General features: G+C 47.9%; 1 protein-coding gene across 21 annotated transcripts in view; it reads left to right on the top strand.

The window, feature by feature from the left end:
- SYN3 (synapsin III) overlaps positions 1–20,489 on the top strand; it is a 462,808-nt gene that overhangs the window by 418,775 nt on the left and 23,544 nt on the right. For all 21 annotated transcript variants that reach the window (XM_028490567.2, XM_028490580.2, XM_028490577.2 and 18 more), the window contains 3 exons: positions 11,843–11,985; positions 16,534–16,608; positions 19,467–19,569. In XM_028490567.2, the coding sequence (XP_028346368.1) occupies positions 11,843–11,985; positions 16,534–16,608; positions 19,467–19,569 (321 nt within the window). The remainder of the gene's footprint in view (positions 1–11,842; positions 11,986–16,533; positions 16,609–19,466; positions 19,570–20,489) is intronic.

Below are 20,489 nucleotides of genomic sequence, written 5' to 3'. Positions count from 1 at the left end.
CCCGTTGCGGTGGCTTCTCTTGTTGTGGAGCACGGGCTCTAGGCGCACAGGCTTCAGTAGTTGTGGCTTGCGGGCTCTAGAGCGCAGGCTCAGTAGTTGTGGCGCACGGGCTTAGTTGCTCCGCAGCATGTGGGATCTTCCCGGACCAGGGCTCGAACCCGTGTCCCCTGCATTGGCAGGAGGATTCTTAACCACTGCGCCACCAGGGAAGTCCCCACTCAACATCTCTTTGTTGAGCACCTACTGCATGCCAGGTGCTGTGCTAGCGCTGGAAATCATGGGCTAGTGGGAGAGGCAGATAGGGTATAAATGAGCAAAGAAATACAGTTGTAAACTTTACTTAGTACTAGGCCAGAGAAGAACGGGTTGTTAAAAGAGAAAAACATGGCAGAGCTGTTGGAGGAACTTCTGAGGTGGTGACACATGAGCAAAGCCTTGAGGAATGAGAATGAGTTGGCCATGCAAGGACAAGAGTGAAGAACCTTGCAGAGAGAGAACAGCACATGCAAAAGCCCAGAAGCAGGAAAGAGCTGGGGTAGTTGAGGAAGTGCCAGTGTCATGACTGCATACAGAGAGCCTGAGAGGAGGCTGGGAAAGGGGCCGGGCCCACATGGGGCCCACCTCCTGATGTCCTTTATCTCAGGGATCAGCCTTGCACGGCCTGTTCCCACTGCCTCAAAACAGTTGCCTCGTTAATTTTTTCCAGTTTTATAGTTGTTTACAGAGACAGGGCTCGGGTTGGTACATCGTGACTGGAAGCACTTAGGGTTGTTTGTGAAGATTAAATGAGATACTATAGGTGAACTGTGTAGTACAGTTCCTGGCACATAGTTAGTGCTCAATAAGAAATAGATATCTTGAAAGAATACATGTGAAAATAACGAGATACATATAAAGCCCCGTGCCAACGCCCACTTCAAACTGTTTCTTTGTGATTTAAAAGAGAAGAGAAGCTTTGGATTTAAATTCATCCTCTTCTTCATAATCATGACAAAGAAAGTTGGAGTAGAATCCATCACCTCATTTGGGAAACCTTCCCTGGCACCCACCCCAGGGTGCATCAGGGTCCCTGTGCTGCACACTTGGCCTCTGTCGCAACATCCATCACCCTCTGTTGAATTGCCTGTCCGTGTACCTGTCTCTCCCCTGGACTGTGAACTCCTCAGTGGCAGGGACTGTGCCTTGATTATCTGTTTAATACAGCACTTAGACAACATTTTATTTTATTTCAGATACGTTCAGGGACTAGTCCAAATAGTCTCCTTACACTCGTTAACTAACCCACATTTGAGCTAAGAGCCTGGTCCTGATGAATCAATCTAGAACAGAATTTACATCATTTTTAAAAGCGCAGTATCCTTGTAATTTTCCTAAAATAGGGACTGGTTTAAAGCACAGACGGGTTTGTTGGATATCCCGCCCCCATGGGTTTCTCAGACCTACGTTTCACATGAGGAGCAGACAGGCTGTTCGCCAGGGATGTTGCACCAGAGGCTTGTGTTATTCACTGCTGGGGGGAGGGTGCCAAAAGTAGTAACATTAGGCCTACAGTTCCCAAACCCTGTACCCAACTCCCTAGGGCAGCAGAGTATATTTTAATTTTCAAGGGAAACACAGCAGTTCTGGGCAACGGTCAGACACCATGCAAATTACCATGCAAATTACTAGTCGAGGTGGTTCACAGTTTCAACATTAGATCACAACATGTTCCTTTCGATGACATCACATCTTTGCAAAACTGGGTTTTGGGCGGTAGTTGTGCTAAAAGGCAAGTGCTCTGTGAAAATCAGTGTGGAACAGGAAATGCGGGTGAAGCGCCCTCTCTGATTCTAAGGTTCGGGAATTTGTGCAGTGCCCAGCAAGCACACACATCTCATTTGTAAGTAATTGTAGCTATTTAAGAATGAAATAAAAATATTATGTGCATTGTTTATCTCAGTTACTAAGTTGTTAGAACATAAATATTTATTAAGCTATTTAGCTCTAACTACGTAACAAATGAAGCTGCTTAGTACTTCTTTTGGCCTTGGAATGCTGTGAAATCAGCCCTGAGATGGGCATGGTAAATCCAGAAAGTTTCAGAATTTCTGCATTGGCTTCCTTGAAACTCACACTTACCTCTTTTAAGCTTTTGATGTGGAGCTCAGGAAAGATTCTGAGCTAAACTCTGTAAGCATGGCCTGATGTTAATGATATAAGCACAGAACCTACACTTAGTCCTGCCTTGAGAGTCTAGGTGGGGCAAGACTGGAAAACATTTACTGGGAGGGAAAACAGAGATTTAGCTCTTCCCCTTCACTCCATCTAATTAGCTTCTTAGCGAGCATAGACCACTTTGTAATGAGCTGGAAGCACGCCTTCCTGTTATAAAAACAGAAAAACAAGCATCCATTTGTGTGCCAGAGTTACTGTTTTATTATCTCAAACTAGGAGTGGCCTGAATATCCAGCTGGCTCAACCAGCTAATTATTGCCAGAAAGAGACCACAGAGCAAGTGTTCTGAAGCTACAGTTATTATTTTTGGTAGATCCCCTGGTAGCTTTTAGCTTATTCATAAATAACCTGGTTCAGTAAATTGCCTCAAATAGTTATCTTTGAAAAAAACAAGCTTGTCCCAGCCATCACACCAGATGGAACGTGCTCCAAAGTGGGCCTTCTATGGGAACTTGAGGGAGATGGATGTGGCTGGAGTGAGCCGCCGGTCACACTCGCCCGAAATGTTTTCTAGGCTATTGAAATATGGCGATGGACTTCAATTGCTCAAGTCTGTCAAGTTTAATTCCACACCTTCTTCTAGGAAGGATCTTGACCCCATTCCCAGTGTTCACCTTTCAGAGGAAGTGGGATTGCCCTCCTCAAGCATGAATCCCTATTGGCCCTCAGCTTCCACGAAAAGATGTCAAGGCTCAGTTTTCTGCTAATGCTTGTGAGTCTCTTTTCCACCCGGAGCATCAACCCAAGGGCCACTGCACCTCCTTTTCCCTTTGCCTAGTTTCTCTTTACTCAGCTACTCCCTTGACTGGCCCCTTCATTTATTCTTTCAGCAAATATTTATTGAGCATCTGCTGTGTGCCAGACACTATGCTGGGTGTCAAGGGTATAAAAAGGAACGATAATAATAGTTAACATTTATTGAATGCCTGTAATGAACAAAGAGCTCTTCTAAACTATTTACATGTATCTCATTTAATGCTCAACAACAATCCAAGTCATCCACCTTTGATCAGGAGTAGTTTCTTTATGTTAACAAGTTACCCACATTTTGCTGATAAGGAAAGTGAGACACAGAGAAGCTAAGTAAATTCCCCAAGGTCATGCAGCTAATGAGTGATGGAGCTGGGATTTGAGCTTGCATTCTTCAGCACTCTGTTATATCGTCTCCTAGCAAGACACAGGAGGCTCTGGTTTTATTTGGCTTACATTTTAATGGAGGAGAGAGACAATAGCACATTAGCAAATAAGTAATTTCAGATAGTCAAAGATGGTAAGAAAAAATAGTGATAATTCAGTACAGACTTCCCAGGAAGGAGTAGCTACTTGATATCAGGTAGTTGGAAAAGCCTCTGAGGGGTCATCTGGGCTGAGACCTGAAGAAACCAGCCATGGGAAGATATTCAGGAAAATTATTCCACCAGCGGGAATAGCAAGTACAAAAGCAGTAAGTCAGGGACAAGTTTGGCTGAGTGCAAAAGAGAGATGACCAGGAACCAGATGATATAAGCTTTTCAACCTGGGCTGCATGCATTTGCCTGGGACGCTTCCAAAAGTACTGATGACTTGGCCCACACCTGGAGAGTCTGAGGAAATCAGTCTGAGGTTTGGCTTAGGCAAGAGGAATTTTAAAAGCGATGATTGCGTAGTCCAAAGAGGGGTGATGTGGCCTGGGCCAGGGTGGTGGCAGTGGAGATGCCGCGCTCCTTCAGCCGCTGTTCTCTCCACACAGCCCACCTGTGGCCACAGGAGGCACGTACATCCTTAGCCTGGATAAGCCGAAGGCAGGATGCTTACCTGCAGATGGCCTGGGAAGGATTCAGCACCGGACACATATCAGTCTTGCTGGGTGTCCCACTGAAGCTCCTACCAGCCGTAGCACAAGGGAGGAGTGGTAGGCTGGCATAAACTTTTCCTAAGAAATCACTGTCTCAGAATCTCTAATCTCCAGCAACTCAACCTTGTATATCAACATGGGTGAATCTACCAGTTCTTGGCCATAGTGGTCTCTGTCACAGATCACTTTGGGAGGTGGCATCTTTGTCTTCTTGCTGCAGCTCTAGTTGAGACAGTGCATTCATCAGGGTTGTCCAAAGAAACAGAAGCAGTAAGAAGTGTATACTTAGATAGATAGATTTATTTTAAGGAATTGACTCACATGACTAATTTGTCTTCTAAAGTACAATTCAGTGGCTTCCTCAAGGAGGAACCATTACCACTGTATAATTCCAAGGCATTTTCCTTACCCCGTATCCTTTAGCAGTCACTCCCCATTCCCCTTTTACCTCAGCTCCTGGCAACTACGCATCTACTTTCCGTGTCTGTGGATCACCAGCTTATACTAAAGCAAATCCCAGATATCACATCATTTCCTCTAAATATTTCAGTATGGGGACTTTCCTGGTGGTCCAGTGGTTAAGAATCCGCCTTCCAATGCAGGGGACATGGGTTCGATCCCTGGTCAGGGAACTAAGATCCCACATACTGTGGGGCAACTAAGCCCGTGCACCACAACTACTGAGCCCACGCACTCTAGAGCCCACGCGCCACAACTAGAGAGAGGCCCACACACCGCGAGGAGCCCACATGCCGCAACTAAGACCCGATGCAGCCAAATAAATAAATAAACAAACAAATATTTTTTAAAAACTATTTCAGTATGAATTTCTAATACATAAGGACTTCTTTTTTAACATAGCCAAATACTATTATTACACCTAAAAGTTTGGTAATAATTCTTTAATATCTAGTAAATAGTCAGTATTCAATAGTCCTATGTTAATTGATTTTCTTTCATTGTATCCAAATAAAGCCTTCATATTTCACACGGTTGGTATGACGGAAGTCTCTTTTGATCTGTAACAGTTCCCTTCCTTCTGTTTTGTTTTTCTTGTCATTTATTTGTTGGAAGGGAAAAAAAGGTCGTTTTCCTGCAGAATTTCCTACCTTCTGAATTCAGCTGATTACAGCTCTGTGGTGTTCTTCCAATGTCTGCATTTCTTATAACCTGGTGGATGAATATAGAGACTTGGTCTGGTTCAAGTTCTAGGTTTTGGCAAGAATATTTCCTAGGTGGTAGTGAGTGTTTCTCTTGCATATCTGTAGATGTAATCATGTCTGACTATCTCTCTTTTAGGATTTAAGACTGATCTGTGAGTTCAGGTGTTCTCTGCCTGATACACGCATTAGGGAGTTCTCCATCAGTCTTTCCCAATGGTCTTTGGCATTGAGCAATGTTGCCTAGATCTGTTGTTGCAGTAACATAATTGTCGCAGAAGGCTAACATTCTCATTCTCTTACTTCTGCATTTATTAGCTGGCACTCATCTAAAAAGAAGAACTTTTCCTCATCAATTTGGATGACTATACAGGAGATAGCTTTGGCACTGGATGAATAATTGCATAAATAACTGTAAAAAAAAAAGCATTGATTGATGGTTCAAGGTCAGCAAAGAATCTCAACAACTATCTAATTAAAGATAAACAACTTTGGTTGAGCACCTACTAGGTGCCAGGCACTATGCTAGGTAGGTCCTTTGACATTCATTATAATTCCATTTAAAAATCATAATAATCCTGCAAGGTAATTGTTATACTCACCTTTAATAGGTAAGGAAGCTAAAGCTCAGAGAAGTAACTTAGGTAAGATCAAAGAGCTGGATTACATGTATAGGAAGAGTGCACCAAAATCTTGAATGACATAGAGCTGAGAGGGAGAGTTAACAGGTCAGACGACAGAATCAATTATTGGATTCCAACCAAGACTGGAAAAGGTAGACATAAAGTCCTACTCGGGGATTAAAACCACTCAAGTCCAAGCTTGGAGAGATGTGGATTCTCAGGATCTTGTGTTTAAAAATGATCTAGAGACATTAGCTTAGAACAAGCTCCACATGGATCTTAGAAATGCTAATATTTTATTTAGCTACGTTAATAGGAGCAAGATAATTAATAGGCACAAAGCTCCATTTGGATAAGAATCATAAATCTTGTTCTCTATTGCATCCCCAGCCCCCAGCATAGTATCTGGAAAAATGATCAGTCAGTCTCTGAATATAATGGGCACTCAATACATATTTGTAAATACTTACATATATTTATTCGATCATAAAACAAATTTACTGAGCGCCTATTTTTCCCTGCTGTTACAGGTGCTTGAAATACAACAGTGCTCTTGCAGAGCTTATATTCCAGTGGAATGGTAGGGAAGAAAGACAACAAACCAATAAATAGATAAGGCAGTGGTGGTGGAAATGCTATGGAGAAAAATTAAGCAGGGTAATGTGAATGAGGAGTGCTGGGTGGGAGGAGTAACCTCACACATGGTGGTCAGAGAACGCAGCTCTGAGAAGGTGAGGCTGGAGGAGAGACCTGAATGAAGTGAGGCTGTGAGCCATGCAAGCAAGGAACAGAAAGTGCAAAGGCCCTGAGGCAGGATTAGGCCAGATGTGTTCCAGATAGAGTGAGGTGATGGTCTTATCCAGTCTCAGCTGGTAGAACCACATCTGGAGTATGTGTGTAATTTTGGACACCACATAGTTTAAGAGAGTATCAAAGGGGAGCATTTTAAGGTAGTAAAGGGTCTGGAACCAGCTCACATTGGGATGGGTTGAAGAAAAGAGTGACTTAGGCACGGCTGGGTGGCTCTCATCCAGTGGATGAAAAGCAGACACAAGGCAGAGGGCCGAGATGTACCCTGCATGATCAACCATTGGAACCATTTGTTCACTCTTGGTCTAATAAACAGTAGAACAAGTTCCCTAAGATGGTATGAGCCGCCTTGCCCAGTAGTGAGCTCCCTGTTTTTAGAGGTGTTCAAGCAAATAGTGCACAGTCTTCCGAGGCTGTAGAAGATGACTTGCCCGTCCCAGCTGGGATTTGGAGTAGGAGACCTCTGAGATGAATCCCAGTGAGGAGATTCGGAATTGTCCCCTGACTCCTCTCTCCAGTTCCTCTCCCTCTGTTTTCACTCTCCCTCCTTGCTCACCCTGCTGATGGAGCACAGGTGTGCACGCACACACTCACACACACTCTCACCCACTCACTCACACCGGGGAGGTAAAGCAGTTCAAAAAGCTGCAGAGGAGGAAAGTGTGAGCAACTGAACAGGGAAACAGTGAGGGAAAGGAGGTAGGAGAGATGGGGGCCAGGGTGAGGATGGCATGGAGGGGAAGCAGGAAGAAGGAGACAGGCACTGAGCAGGGCTCAGGGAAAGCGGAGGGAGGTAGAGAAGTAGGGGAAAGGAGAGATGGAGAAAGACGGGAGAAGTAAGAGGTGACAAAGGAAAACAGAGGGAACGGGACAAAGAGGAGGAAGATGACACTAAAAGTAAGAGAAAAAGGGTGGGAGGAGGCAGTGGATGTGGGAGAGAGGAAGGATGGGGCCCAGGAGGAGGAGAGGGAGGGAAGGCGAGGAAGGCAGAGGAAGGAGGAGAGAAGAGACAGGGGGCATAGAGGGGACAGGGAGGTAGCATGAGGTTGTGAGACTTCAGAGTCAAGGAGCTCGTGTGGCACCCCTGCACGGGTCCCCAGAGCAGGAAATGGGTAATCTTGAATCACAGCTCATTTCAAGCTTCCTGTTTTCAGCTTGTCTCTGTGAACAGTTGGAGGGGTTTCCAGCTAGTAACTCACTCCCCGGGCCAGCAGCCATTCCACCCTCCCCATGGCTAGCCGTCCTCAATAGCTTCTCACCCCACCTCCCTTTATGGCCTGAGCACCCGCCCAGAGTCCCCTCCAGCACCACCCACCAGGCCACCTGCTCCATTCTCCAGGGTCCCTGACTTCACCAGGTTCTCAAGGCTCACAATGGAAGCTGTAAACCTCTTACAAGTACTGGGCTCACGCTAACCGATTGTACCACTGGCCCTACACTAGGAAGCTGTAAACCTCTGAGTGTGGAATCCAGCCTGAGCATTTACAGAAAAATTCACCTTATAAAACATGTTTCCCTGAAACACATTTTCTCTGCCTTTTTCCAAGCACCCTATTTTTCCTTCCATCCGCTTGCCTCCTCCCAAGTAACAAGCAGATCTTTATCCAGGCTTCTTAAAATCAATCCAGCAAACACGTCTGGAGGATCTGCAACATGCCGGGCACTGGTGTTACAACTGCGACCGAGACATGTTGTCGGTCCTTAGGAAGCTCACAGTCTAATGGGGAGACAGACATGTGTGGAGCCAGTGGGAGAGCCGGGTTCTATGGGGCTCAGACATCACACAATTTGAGAACAAAATTACTAGCCCATGTATGAGAAACCTGGGTTACCTGCTCAGTCCTGAAGAGGGCAGGATGAGCTCCGCACCCCAAACAACCCGACTACTCTAGGAGAGACGGGCTCACAAAGGGAGGATGGGATGACCACTAATTAATTAATAATTAAACCCCTACATCTATACTTTCTCTCTTTGCTCTCTTTTGTCTATCCTGTGAATAAATGAATGCATGCATCATGCATGCAACAAATATTTACTTAAGGATGAAGTTCGGCTGCTGTAACAAAGACCTAAGGTGGCTTAAACAAGCTAGGACCTTCTCTCTCACCTAACAGGCTCCTTCCATCCTCTTGATCATTCCTTCCTGGGGTGTTACCCTTCAGACACAAGGTCTTCAATGGAGCCCACTGCAGCTAGCAGGACGAGGAAAGGAGGAAGCGAAAAGCATCCCCCCACACAAACTTCCCTTATAAGGCAGACCTGGAAGTTCAGGCCCCACTTCTGCTCACATCTCATTGACCAAAACGTGATCACACAACCATGATCACACAACCATGATCACATGACTACACCAGGTGCCAGGGAGATGGGGAAGTGTAATATTTATTCTGGATGGTCATGCACCCCCAGACCAAGGTGCTTCCCTGCTATAGATTAAGAGAATGGATGTTGTGGACAATCCAGAAATCTCTGAGACAGCCTGCAGTGTATGCTGTTCTGACTAGGAAACCAGAAGTAGCTCTGGTCCCTTCCAGATCCACCCAGTGACAAAAATGGATTAGACAAGCTGTCCCTGCAAGCTCTCACCCCCATTCTTTCATTTTGTTAACTCCCTCTTTACCGGATCCCAAATGTTGGCTGAGAATGAAACATTATGATCACCCAAGGGGCAGTTGAAGGAAGAGGAAGCAATATAGACTTTGAAGAAGTTGCCAGGAAAAAAAGGGAAGAAAATAGTGGCATGAAAACCAAATTTCGAAAAGTTCAGTGGCTTCAGATGCCATAGAGTGCCAAAGCAGGATAGGGAGCAAAGGGAGCTCTACTGTATTTGCCAATGAGGAGGTCAAAGGTGACTTTTGCCAAATCAGTTTTGGTGGAGTGGTGGGGAGTGACATCCAGAGAGAGCTGGTTTAGGAGTGAGTGGGAAATGAGGATGTAGAGACAGAGAGAGCAGCGGTAACTGAGGTATTGAAAAGCAGGGACAATTTGAGATTAGTGGATCCATGATCATGTTAATCCAAAGGACAAAGAATCAGAAAAGAGCAAGAGATGAAAAATACGTGGCAGAAATATAGTTTGGCTGCTTTAACAAAGACCAAAATAACCGTAGCTTAAACGAGATTAAGGTTTACTTGGCTCTCATGTAGGAGTCTGAGCATACACAATCAAGGGCTGACTGGGGACTCCATGGTGCTGGAAGTCCAGGTTCCTTCCACCTGATTAGTCAGCCATCTTCAACATGCAGCTTCCATCTTGTGGTCCAAGAAGGCTGCTCCAGCTCCCACCATCATGTAAACATCCCAGTCAGGTGGGAGAAGGGAGAAGGAAAGGGAGGGTTCCCTTCATCTTAAAGGCACCACCCAGAGGTTGCTCGCATCACATCTACTCACAGTTTCACTGGCCAGACTTAAGAGACTTGACCACGTCTACCTGTAAGGAGACTGGAACAAAATAATCTTTAGCTGAGAGACCAGATGCCCAGGTAAAACTTAAGGGTCCTATTACTGAGAGAGGAGGGAACAGCAGGCAGTCAGAGCCTTAGAGGACCTAGAACAAAGGGTAGTTTCGGCCTCCGGTGGGAGGAGGCGCCCTGCCACTGAGGCTGGGTTGCACAAAGAGCCAAGAAGAGAGAAGGTTTGCCAAGCCTCCCTCCCCATCGCTGTTTACGATCTGTTGGGTGGGACCGCAGGCATGCACTTGTAGATACCCTGAGATTGTTCAAAGAACAGCTGTGCTTTTGGAGTCCTGAGTTTCATTCCCAGCTCTGTGCTTAGCTGCTCTGTGGCCTTGGACAAGGAGAAAAATCTGTTTCCACATGTTAAGTGGCCATAATAATGGCCACCCTGCCTGCCTCACAATCCTGTTTCAGGTCCCAAAGGAGAGCTGTGAAGATGCCATGTAAGTTGTGAAGTTGGGGCAGATGTGGGTGGGCATCATCATGGAGGGAGGGAGTGGTCAGGGCACTGCTGAGCCTGAAGGGTGGGCAGAAAAGGACTAGAAGAGGCTGTAAGGACAGGACCACCTCCCACACAGGCTGCTCAGCACCCACCCAGCCCCCCAGTGGATCTGGCCTCTGCCCACTGCTGGCGCAGCTTCAGAACCCCTCTGCTGTCAGAGTGAGGATGACAGGGGAAGGGGCACCCACCCAGCTGTCCACAGGTGCTGGGAGTCGGCCTCTGTTATGTCTTGAGATCGCTGTCACAAAGCCTTGGCCTCATCCCCTGCACTTGGCCTTGGAAGCTCTCCTAAGACCTCTTCTTGACCCCAGGACACCGCCGCATGTTCCTGGCCTCAGCCCAGTAAACGGTGTGAGCGAGTTTCTCCCCCAGGCCTCTGGACTAGCAGAGCTAGCCATGTCCAGTGCGTGCACGCTCCCACACACGCTCCCCCCCCCCAACCTGCACACACAAAAACACCGCACACCCGGCACAACACACATGCAAACACCACACATATACATCACAAAATACGCATTCCACCCACATACGCCACACACCCCACACGCACATCCTCCACAAACTTCACACACACAACCCACGTGCACACACCCTGCCCGTGCACACCACGTGCACATAACACACATACATACTCTCTTCTTTCTAACGGGTCTCTCTCTATCCCACATCACACCCCTCCATCCAACCCTCTACACAGCTGCTTGAGTGATTTTTCTAAAACACAAATTAGGCTACTTTCTTGTTTAAACTCTTCTCCGTCAAGTGGCTTTGCAGAGTCTTCAGGCTAGCATCCTAGCCCCTGCCAAAGCTGTTGAGGCCCTCCATGGTCTATTCCCTGAAGACCCTCTTCAGGCATCCCCCCACCCTCCTGCCCCCTTGGCCAGTCCAAACTACTGGCCCATTCCCCCCTCCCTACGGGCTCCTCCTGCCTCTACCTTGTCCATCCTCCATCCTCTCCAGAGAATGCACCTGCTCCATAGTCCATATGAGAATCGCGTTCATTCTTCCAAACCCTGTCCAGAGCCCACCCCTTCTATAAAGTTTCCCTTGACTCCCCACGTGGAATGCTGCCTTTCTCTTCCACAGGAAGTGGTGGGGTGACTTGTTTTCTAGGTCTGCTTCCCCTGCCAGGCAGGCGATCTTCTCAAGGTTGCTATATATGGTGCAGCCCCGGGTCCCAGCACTGGGTAGGTGCCCAGTGAACGCTGGGTGGGTGGCACTCAACCCCTCATCCTCCCACACAGATCAAAGTAGAAAACCAGCATGACTACCAGGACATCACCAGCATGGTGGCTATGGCCAAAACCTATGCCACCACTGAGGCCTTCGTTGACTCCAAGTACGACATCCGCATCCAGAAAATTGGATCCAACTACAAAGCTTACATGTGAGTCCCTGGGCAGGGGCTGGGGAGCCGGGAGGGAGGGTATAGGAGCAGAGTGTGAGAAGAACGGAGATTAAAAATACATGTCATGCCCTGTCTTCTCTGCCCCAGAGCAGAGACCCCACAGGGACATCATTATTCTCCCTTCTGTCTCCTTTACCGCCATTCTTCTCTGGTTAGTACAGCGCAAGGCTGATGTTCCATCATGGCTTATCCCAGGGTAGAAATCTCTCTACCCAAATGAAGCCTGTTTCCCCCAGAGAAAGAAAGACTGTTGGCATGTTTCCAGGTATATACCTGATGTATGTCATAGGAGACATACATGGAAGAGAGACTTAGGGACAAATCAAGGAAGGCCTTGAATGCCTTGCTGAGGGTTGTGAATTTTCTTCTCTTCCCTTCTGAGCAGTGAAGTGTCATGATCTGACCTGTATTTGTAAAAAGATGGCTCTGGGGCTATGGGCTGCAAAAGGGTTTCTCTGGGACAAATAAGATCAGGAAGGAGATTACATCAGATTTCTCCAGCTGCAATTAGTAAAAACCATACCTGACTAATTTGGTAGAGTTTTTTTTAAGGGAATTTGTTAGATGAATGATCAGAACTAACTAACAAAACCCCAAATTATCAATTTCAGGAATATTAGGGTCCAGGGCAGCCCCAGGAATCTGGGTAGCCAGAAGTAATATACAGTCTTCGCGGCACCCCATTAGGAAGTGAATCTGCCCTAATCATTTTCAGAGCTTAACTCAAGATCATGAGTCCGTGGAAACAGTGCTGATTAATCCAGCTGTGGTCACGTGCTTATTAGCTAGAGGAAGGTAGATGAGCAGTATGAAGAGTCCCACCAAGATAGCAGGCAATACGGGCAGGGTCATTATCCAGTGGAAATAGAGGTTGTGTGACTACAAGAAAAGGGATGAATGCCAGAAAATCCAACACACATTCATCCCAGGGGTGGTTCAGGCAAAGGATGACTCACGCTGGATCTGCGGTTACAAGGATGAGTGGGAGTTCTTGACCAGGTGGAGGGCTTGGTGTTTAGAGAGGTCTTATCTGCCCCAAGTCCTCTCTGTCTCACTTGGGAATATTGTTGTTTCCACTTGGAATGATGAGACCCCAGAGAGGCAACAGGTGCCTGGTTTCCAAGCATGTATGGCACACTGATTGCATGGTTCCATCTCTGAGGACTACAACAGCTGACTCTGGACAGTTAGAAAGTCCTTTGCTTCTGTGTGGTGGAGCTGTGCTCTAGATCAGGGTCAGCAAACCACAGCCCACAGGCCAAATCCAGCTTCCACCTGTCTCAGTAAATAAGGTTTTATTGATCCCAGCCATACATATCCACTTCTGTATTATCTGGGGTTGCTTTTGCACTACCTGGATTGCCTAGACCGGGGATCCTACAGACTTTTTCTGTAAATGGCCAGATGGTAATTTTAGGCTTTTCAAGTCACACAGTCTCTGTTGCAACCACTCCACTCTGCCATTGCCTGGGAAACTGGAGAAAATGCAGTCAGTTGACCTATAAGGAAATATGCCCAGGAAAGGGATGGAGCCAAGAAGTACTTCTGACCAGTCTTGCCAATCGCTCTCTTCCACCCATGAGCCAGGCCAGACCCGTCACTGCTCTCAGATGCCCTCAGGGTGATAAATCACCTCCCCCTGCCACCCCCAACCTCTCTGAGTTGGAGAATATTCCAGTGCATGGTCCAGTGCATTCCTGAGGCCTCCACCATCCCTCATGATATCATTTCCCTCCTCTCCTCATTGTTGCGTTTCCACTTGACATTGACAACACCTTGTCCCAATTTCTCTTCTCAATGAGGATTACCTCATTGCTGCATTCTTTATGCTGAGCATTTCTGCCCTGACAGCTCCAGTTTGTCATTAGTTATGGTGTTTCCTGGACCCTGGGTTGGCCCACATCCGAGGAAGAGTGTTCATGTCACACATCGGTATAGAACGCCCTCTCTGCCCATGACCATTCAGCGTCCTTTCTGGCCCACTTCCTGCCCAGCACTTGGGCCTTTGTGCTTGTTGCCACTGGGTGTCATTGTTTCTAAGTCCTCTCAGCAGACAGAGCTGGGAAATAAATATGTGTATCTCAACCCGTGTATACACATGTCTGTAATTATACACACACACACACACACACACACATATCCATCTATAGCTAAAGCTAAACAGAGTTCATACTGATGTGTCAGACTTTCATCCAGTACCACATGATTCATTTTAGCCTTCCCAGATTGCTTATCTGTAACTTCCCACTCCAACAGGGAAAAAAACCTGGCTCCCACCCTCCCCCATCCATGTACTTCTTTGTTCATCCACAGTATATGTGTACAGTTGCAGAACTGTCAAGCCATAGTCCCATGAGAAACAACTTCACCGGCTATGGTACAGGACTTACATACAGTTTCTTTTGTACTTAGTCATACGGTCTCCACTAATTTCCAAAGTTACTCAGGCAGCACCTTTCCACTCACCCCCACCCCTTCATCAAGGGGGTCAGCTTCATACATGTGTCATAAACATAGATTCTGTTGTCACAGTCTACATCCCATCCTACATTCTAGCAGCTGCATCACATTTTGGCCTATCAACTCTTTTCCCCAAACCTGTGATGGGCTCTGCCATGAAGAGTCATGGTTAAGAGCACGGAGTTTCTCAGATATGGTTTTGTGGCTTCTGCCACTCCGTGGGAATGATAATAATAATAATGTCCATCTCATTAGGTTTTGAGAGACTGAAATAAGCCAGTGCTTATAAAGCTTTTAGACCCATGTCTCAGACATAGAAAGCACTCACTAAATATCAGCTCTCACTATCGTTATCTTCTTGGAAGGAGACCAGTCTGGCTCGTATTCCTGCTGCTTCTGGCATTAGAATGCTTTTTTTTCTTCTTGTCTACGCTTACTGAAAAGTAATAGTAGCACCCATTGTGCTAAGAGATTTATGGGAATCTTTCCTTTAATCCACACAATGCCCTATAAGCATGGTACTAAAATTATTCCCATTTACCAATGAGAAAATAGACTCAGAGATGTTGTCCATGGTTATACAGCTAGAAAATGCTAGAACCAAGATTCAAACTTGCATCCATCTGACTCAAGTCAGTTCTTACCTTCCCTTGTTACCATGCGGGTCCCACTCTATTGAATCCTACTCATCCTCGCAGGCACATCTCAATCGCTACCTTCTGGGGTTCATATTAAGTGACTGGTTTCTCCTTTGCTTCCCTGGAGTGCTTCATGCCTCCTGTGTACTGCTAACCCTACCATGCCTATGTTCTGGTTTTAGGCTGGTCTACCCTTTAAGGGAGTGAGCAGCTCGAGGAAGGGGTCATCTCTGCACACTCAGATTAGTCCCGTACCCAGGACGTAGGGAGGCCTGGTGATTGTTTGCCAAATTGAATTGAATTGCATTGAGCTGAACTAAACTTAATTGACATGAAACTTATCAATGTCACTGCTACCCTTAGTCATTATGTCTCCTATTGGCCACCATCTATTCTCAGCATCTGCTGTGCTCAGATACATTTTATTTTCTCTTTTAGAAAGACATTTTATAGCAGTTCCTCTCCTGGTTCACCCTTGAACCTCAATCACATGCCTTCCCTTGGTCATGAAACAAATTGCTTTACCTCTGCCACTTTGCTTAAGCCATTCAGTCTTTGCTGAATCCAGATATGCCATTAGAGATAGTTTGTCTGGATTGCTCCTCCACATACACAGTTCCCTACCTAGTAGGTAGTTACTGGGCACCGACTACATGCCAGGGACCACTGGACCCTAGAGGTACAGAGGGGTGAGTCAAACATATTCCCTACCCTCAGGAAAGACAGCACACTAAAGTAGTCATTGCAAGTGAAATGAGCATTACTAAACATCGGTAGAGGGTGTAGTATAGGGGGTTCTTATTGGGGAAGATGTACTCTCAGGAAGTCACATTTTCAGATGAAACTTGAAGGATGAGTAGGACTTTGGGGGGCAAAGATGGAGATGAAGACTCGATCAGGCAAAGGGAAAAAGGTGTGTGGAAGCCTACACACAGGAAATATCCGTGGGCTTTGGAGAAAGGGCGAGGGAACTAAGAGGGTGAGGCAGGCAGAGCCAGAAGGCCTTCCTGCTCTTCACCGTGGAAAAGTAATCACTTCTCTCCATGGATCATTTTTCCTACATTTTGGGGCTCTCAAAAAAGATTCCAGAGTCACTGGGGGCTATACTGCCCTAGTTCTTCTTCTGAAAAACAGGAGGCCAAAGTTTGCAGGATTTAATCTGATAGTGTAGGCATTTGTTAAATTTAACTTTTATATTTCAAAGGTGGCTTGGGAAAAGATACATAAGACCCAACAAATAAGACAGTCAACATAAAGGGAAATAAAAACAGAAAAATAAATCTGAAGACTGGTTGCGTACCTAAGAATACATGTCAGAATGTAAGCCAGATATTTGAATCAGAGCCGCCAAACAGTCAAAGCAAAAAAGGAAAGCAGGTCAATGACAGGCATCCCTAATGCCCTCACTGTGGTATTTGTTCTGATACAGGAGAACCTCCATCTCTGGAAACTGGAAGGCCAACACAGGCTCTGCTATGCTGGAGCAGGTGGCCATGACAGAGAGGTAAGAGGCAAAGGAGGTGTTTAGGGAGAGGCACCAGCCATAGTGGGAGATAGATAGGGATACAATAATGATCCTTTAATGAATGCCATCTCACACTTTGGCCACTGTCTCTCCACCCACAGAGTACTTTCCTAGGCATGATCCCCGTTACTGCCCATAATAGCCTGCAGGGCAGGTTTTATAAATAACCCCATTTTACAGATAGGGCAGAAAGTTCAGAGGGGGAAAGTGACTTGTCCAGGGTCACAGAGCTAATCAGTGACAGAGCTGAAAGTAGAACCCCAATATCTTGACTCCCAAGTCCAGGGGTCTTTCCAGCCCTACCCAGCTGCTGTAGGAAGAGAGCAGGAAGTCCTCACCAGTCTTTCCCTGCTCTGACAGCTGCATGGAAGCGTCCCTATTAGCGCAACAGGGCTACTGGACTGTCCACTCCTCTCTCAGACTTATTCCTATCTCAATATGAGAGGGAGAGGTTGATTTCCTATGAATCGTGAATGTGGCAGAGATGCACTCTGGCTGAAAGCTGCTCAGGTCTTTCTCCCTTATTTAAACAACACTGTAAGCCATCCTCACCTGAAGAAGGACCTGTTGCCTGCTCTTGGGGCCAGCAGCACACACACATCCTTTTTTGATTGTCCAGTGACTTCTGCTTGCAAGCATTCAATGACAGTGGACAAAGCATGGGCTTTGGGGTCAGAAAGGTCTGTTCAGTGAACATGTATTGAATGCCTACTGCATGCCATGTATGTTGAGCGCTAAAGAGGCCAAGATGAAAAGAGCCAATCCTCCCCTTTAAGAACTCTGTATCAGTTGCAAGTGTCAGAACACAAATTAGATTGGTTTGAGCCAAAGGGGGGATTTATTGGCTTGTGGCAATGAAAACTCCAGAGGCACAGCTCCAGGTCGGACTTTAGAACTTACTCTACCCCCTTAAGTTGGATAGAATATGTTGGCTTCTATGTTGGTTTCATTCTGGTCATTCATATGGTGGCCCATAATGCCTGCAGGCTTATATCTTGACAGTGTCAAGTCCAGCAGAAAGAAGGTGTCTTTCCCAACCATTGCAGTCAAAGCCTGGAATAGAGCCGTATTCACAGATTGGCCTGACTTAGATCATATGACCATCCCTGAACCAATCACTATGGTCCAGAAAGCAGCAATGCTGTGATTATATAGGCCTATGTCACATCTCTGCCCCTAGAGATTGGAGTGGGACCACCCTGCTACAGCAACGATGACTGAGTGAGACTTAGGGGAGGGATATAGCACAGTCACTGTCCTCATGGAACTGCCGGTTCAGGGCTCTAAGCTGAGGAAGCAGCATGAACGAAAGGGAGTGGTCCTGCTGCCCCTTCCAAGCTGTATTACGTAGGGTAAGTTAACTACCCTTTCTGAACTTCTTCAGTTGTAAATTGGAGTTAACATACCCAAGCCAGAGGGCTGAATGAGAGAGGGATGTTCAGTGCCTAACCCAGTGCTGGCCCATGGCAGGGAGGGGCACTGTACATGTTGGCTTCCTTCCCTTCCAGTCAATCCCAGGTGGCAGCTACTGCCTTCCAGGTGGGAACCCACCTATGCTAACTAGTCTCAGGGGAGTTGTGCCCATTACCTGGCACAACTGAATCACCTGGTCTGGGGGAGTCACATCCTTCCCCCAGTGGGCATTCATAGGACAGTCTTGGCCCTTTTCTTCATGGCCTTTCCAGAATGTGAGCCCAGCCTTCCCCAATGCCTCACAAGCTACTCACAGATGTCTCCAGCAGGGCACTATCTCCCTGGCTCTGCTCAGTCCCAGGCCACATGGGCCATCTCTGCAGGAGCCTACCATGGGAGTGGGTTTGCTCAGGCCTGGAATTCACTTTCCATTCTGCAAATTCATGGGCAGTACCCTCAGTGCCTCAAGGGGCATTAGCGGATGAGATGAGAGATCTGGTTCTGAGAGCACTTCAGCTCATTCCAGGCCTTATGGCTCAGAGACACAAATAGATCTCAGAGCAGGCATGCCCCCATTTGACCCTGGAGGGTGGGGAGAGAAGCAAGAACGTTTGACACAAAGTCCCCTGTGACTCCAAATCCAGCCACCATGAGGGAAGCCAAGTGCAAGTCCAGGAAGACTTCTCCAGATACAACCATCCTCTTGTTGCAGGGTCAAAGTCCAGCACCGAGATCTTCCCCTGCAAAGCAAACGGGCCTTACAGCCGTCAAGTGGCTGGAAAGGGGAAAAAAAAGCAGTGGGCCCAGAGGGCCAGGCCCCCAGGCCAGGCAAGAGCAGCCTGCCAGGCTCCTCTGCCTGCATTCCCCAGGCAGGAGGAGAATATGCCCTTTGTCCCCACAGGCTGGGCCTGGGAGAGCGGCCTGGGAGGGATTTCTGGGGACCTTCGAGCAGCTTTCCCAAGGGAAAAGGACTTCAGGGGGAGCTGGGTGTCCAGGATGGCTCCCGATGGGGACAAGGCAAGCTTCCCACTACTAGGGAGCCAGTCAAGTTTTAGGCGGGTGGGGTCAGGTCTCTGAGACCTCTCCCAGCTCCCATATTCCTTCTCCCCCAGTCCTGCTTCTCTCCTGCCCTCCTGGCTCCCTTTTAGCCACTCTCCTGCTGTCTCTCTCTCACGGTCCATCTACGTCCCTGCCTCCCTTTCTACCCATTCTGTCTCTCCCACTGCCTCTGTCTCTCTCTGGTCTCTGTCTCCCTGCCTCTCTGTCTCTCTTGCTGCGTCTCCTGTCTCTCTCCATCTCTGAATGGTTGCCTGTGTGTCACTGTCTGTCCCATACCTGTTTCCTGTACGCGTCCTTCTGTGTCTCTGCCTCCCGTCCCTGCTGCCTGTCCCTCATGCCCACTGCCTGTGTCTGCATCCCCGCAGGTACAGGCTGTGGGTGGACAGCTGCTCAGAGATGTTCGGTGGCCTGGACATCTGCGCTGTCAAGGCTGTCCACAGCAAGGATGGCAGAGACTACATCATTGAGGTGAGAGGTGGAGCAGGAGACCCTCCGGGCCTGTCCAGGCCCCTGAGCAGCCATGCCAGAGGGAAGGAGTCCAAGTGTGGCCTCCAGCGTGGTCAGCTGTGTCTTAGCCCATGGCTGGGGCGCATGCAGCCCAAGCCACAGCAAGAAGCTCCCACAGGCTTCTCACCTACCACCCTCACATACTCCACCCCCACCCTTGGCTGCCTCTAAAGCCTCTGTGCCCAGGGGCTCTGAGCTGGCCCTCAAGAGTTCTGGGCATGAGGTTAACAAATATCCCCAACCTCTGGCCCTAACAGTAGGGGAAAAGCATCGGGCCAAGAGTTGGCAAGATTCTGTCCCCTCAGGCCTCTTCAATTTTCTCAATGTCCCAGTGTGTAAAGAGGACACACTTCCCTGGTCACGAGGCAGAGATTCCACTGTCTGTTCAATCAGCAGACAGTTACCCAGTGGCTCCCATGGGCTTGGCGTGGGGGTAGCTCTGGGGACAGAGCTCTGAGCAAGACGGACGTGGGGTGTGCAGGCTGGCAGGGAAGGGTGGTACACTAACTTCAGGGCACCGAAGGTTAGGAAAGGGGTGTGAATGGAGGGAAATGTAATTGTAAGAGAGGTCAGAGGGGCTCTGAGTCCCAGCATCTCTCCCTCAACCTTCCTGCAGCCCATGCCTCTCAGAGGCCAACCACCCCTGCTGCCCTCCAGAGCTGTCGCCTACAGGTCGCCGTGGTCCTTTCATCACCCTCCTCCCCTACCCCCACGACTTCCTCTCCATGCTTCTCCCAGCCTCACAGTCCCCCTCCCACCTTCAAGGCCCTGTGTCCACCCCAATCCCGCGGTCCCCCTCCCCCCTCCGCGGCTCCCCCCCATCTCCCCCAATCCCGCGGTCCCCCTCCCCCCTCCGTGGCTCCCCCCATCTCCCCCAATCC

Source organism: Physeter macrocephalus, chromosome 6 (assembly GCF_002837175.3).
Source record: "Physeter macrocephalus isolate SW-GA chromosome 6, ASM283717v5, whole genome shotgun sequence".
In the NCBI taxonomy this organism is placed as follows: domain Eukaryota; kingdom Metazoa; phylum Chordata; class Mammalia; order Artiodactyla; family Physeteridae; genus Physeter; species Physeter macrocephalus.
The sequence above is the reverse complement of the archived record's forward strand: the minus strand, read 5'-3'. Positions and strand labels throughout refer to the sequence as shown.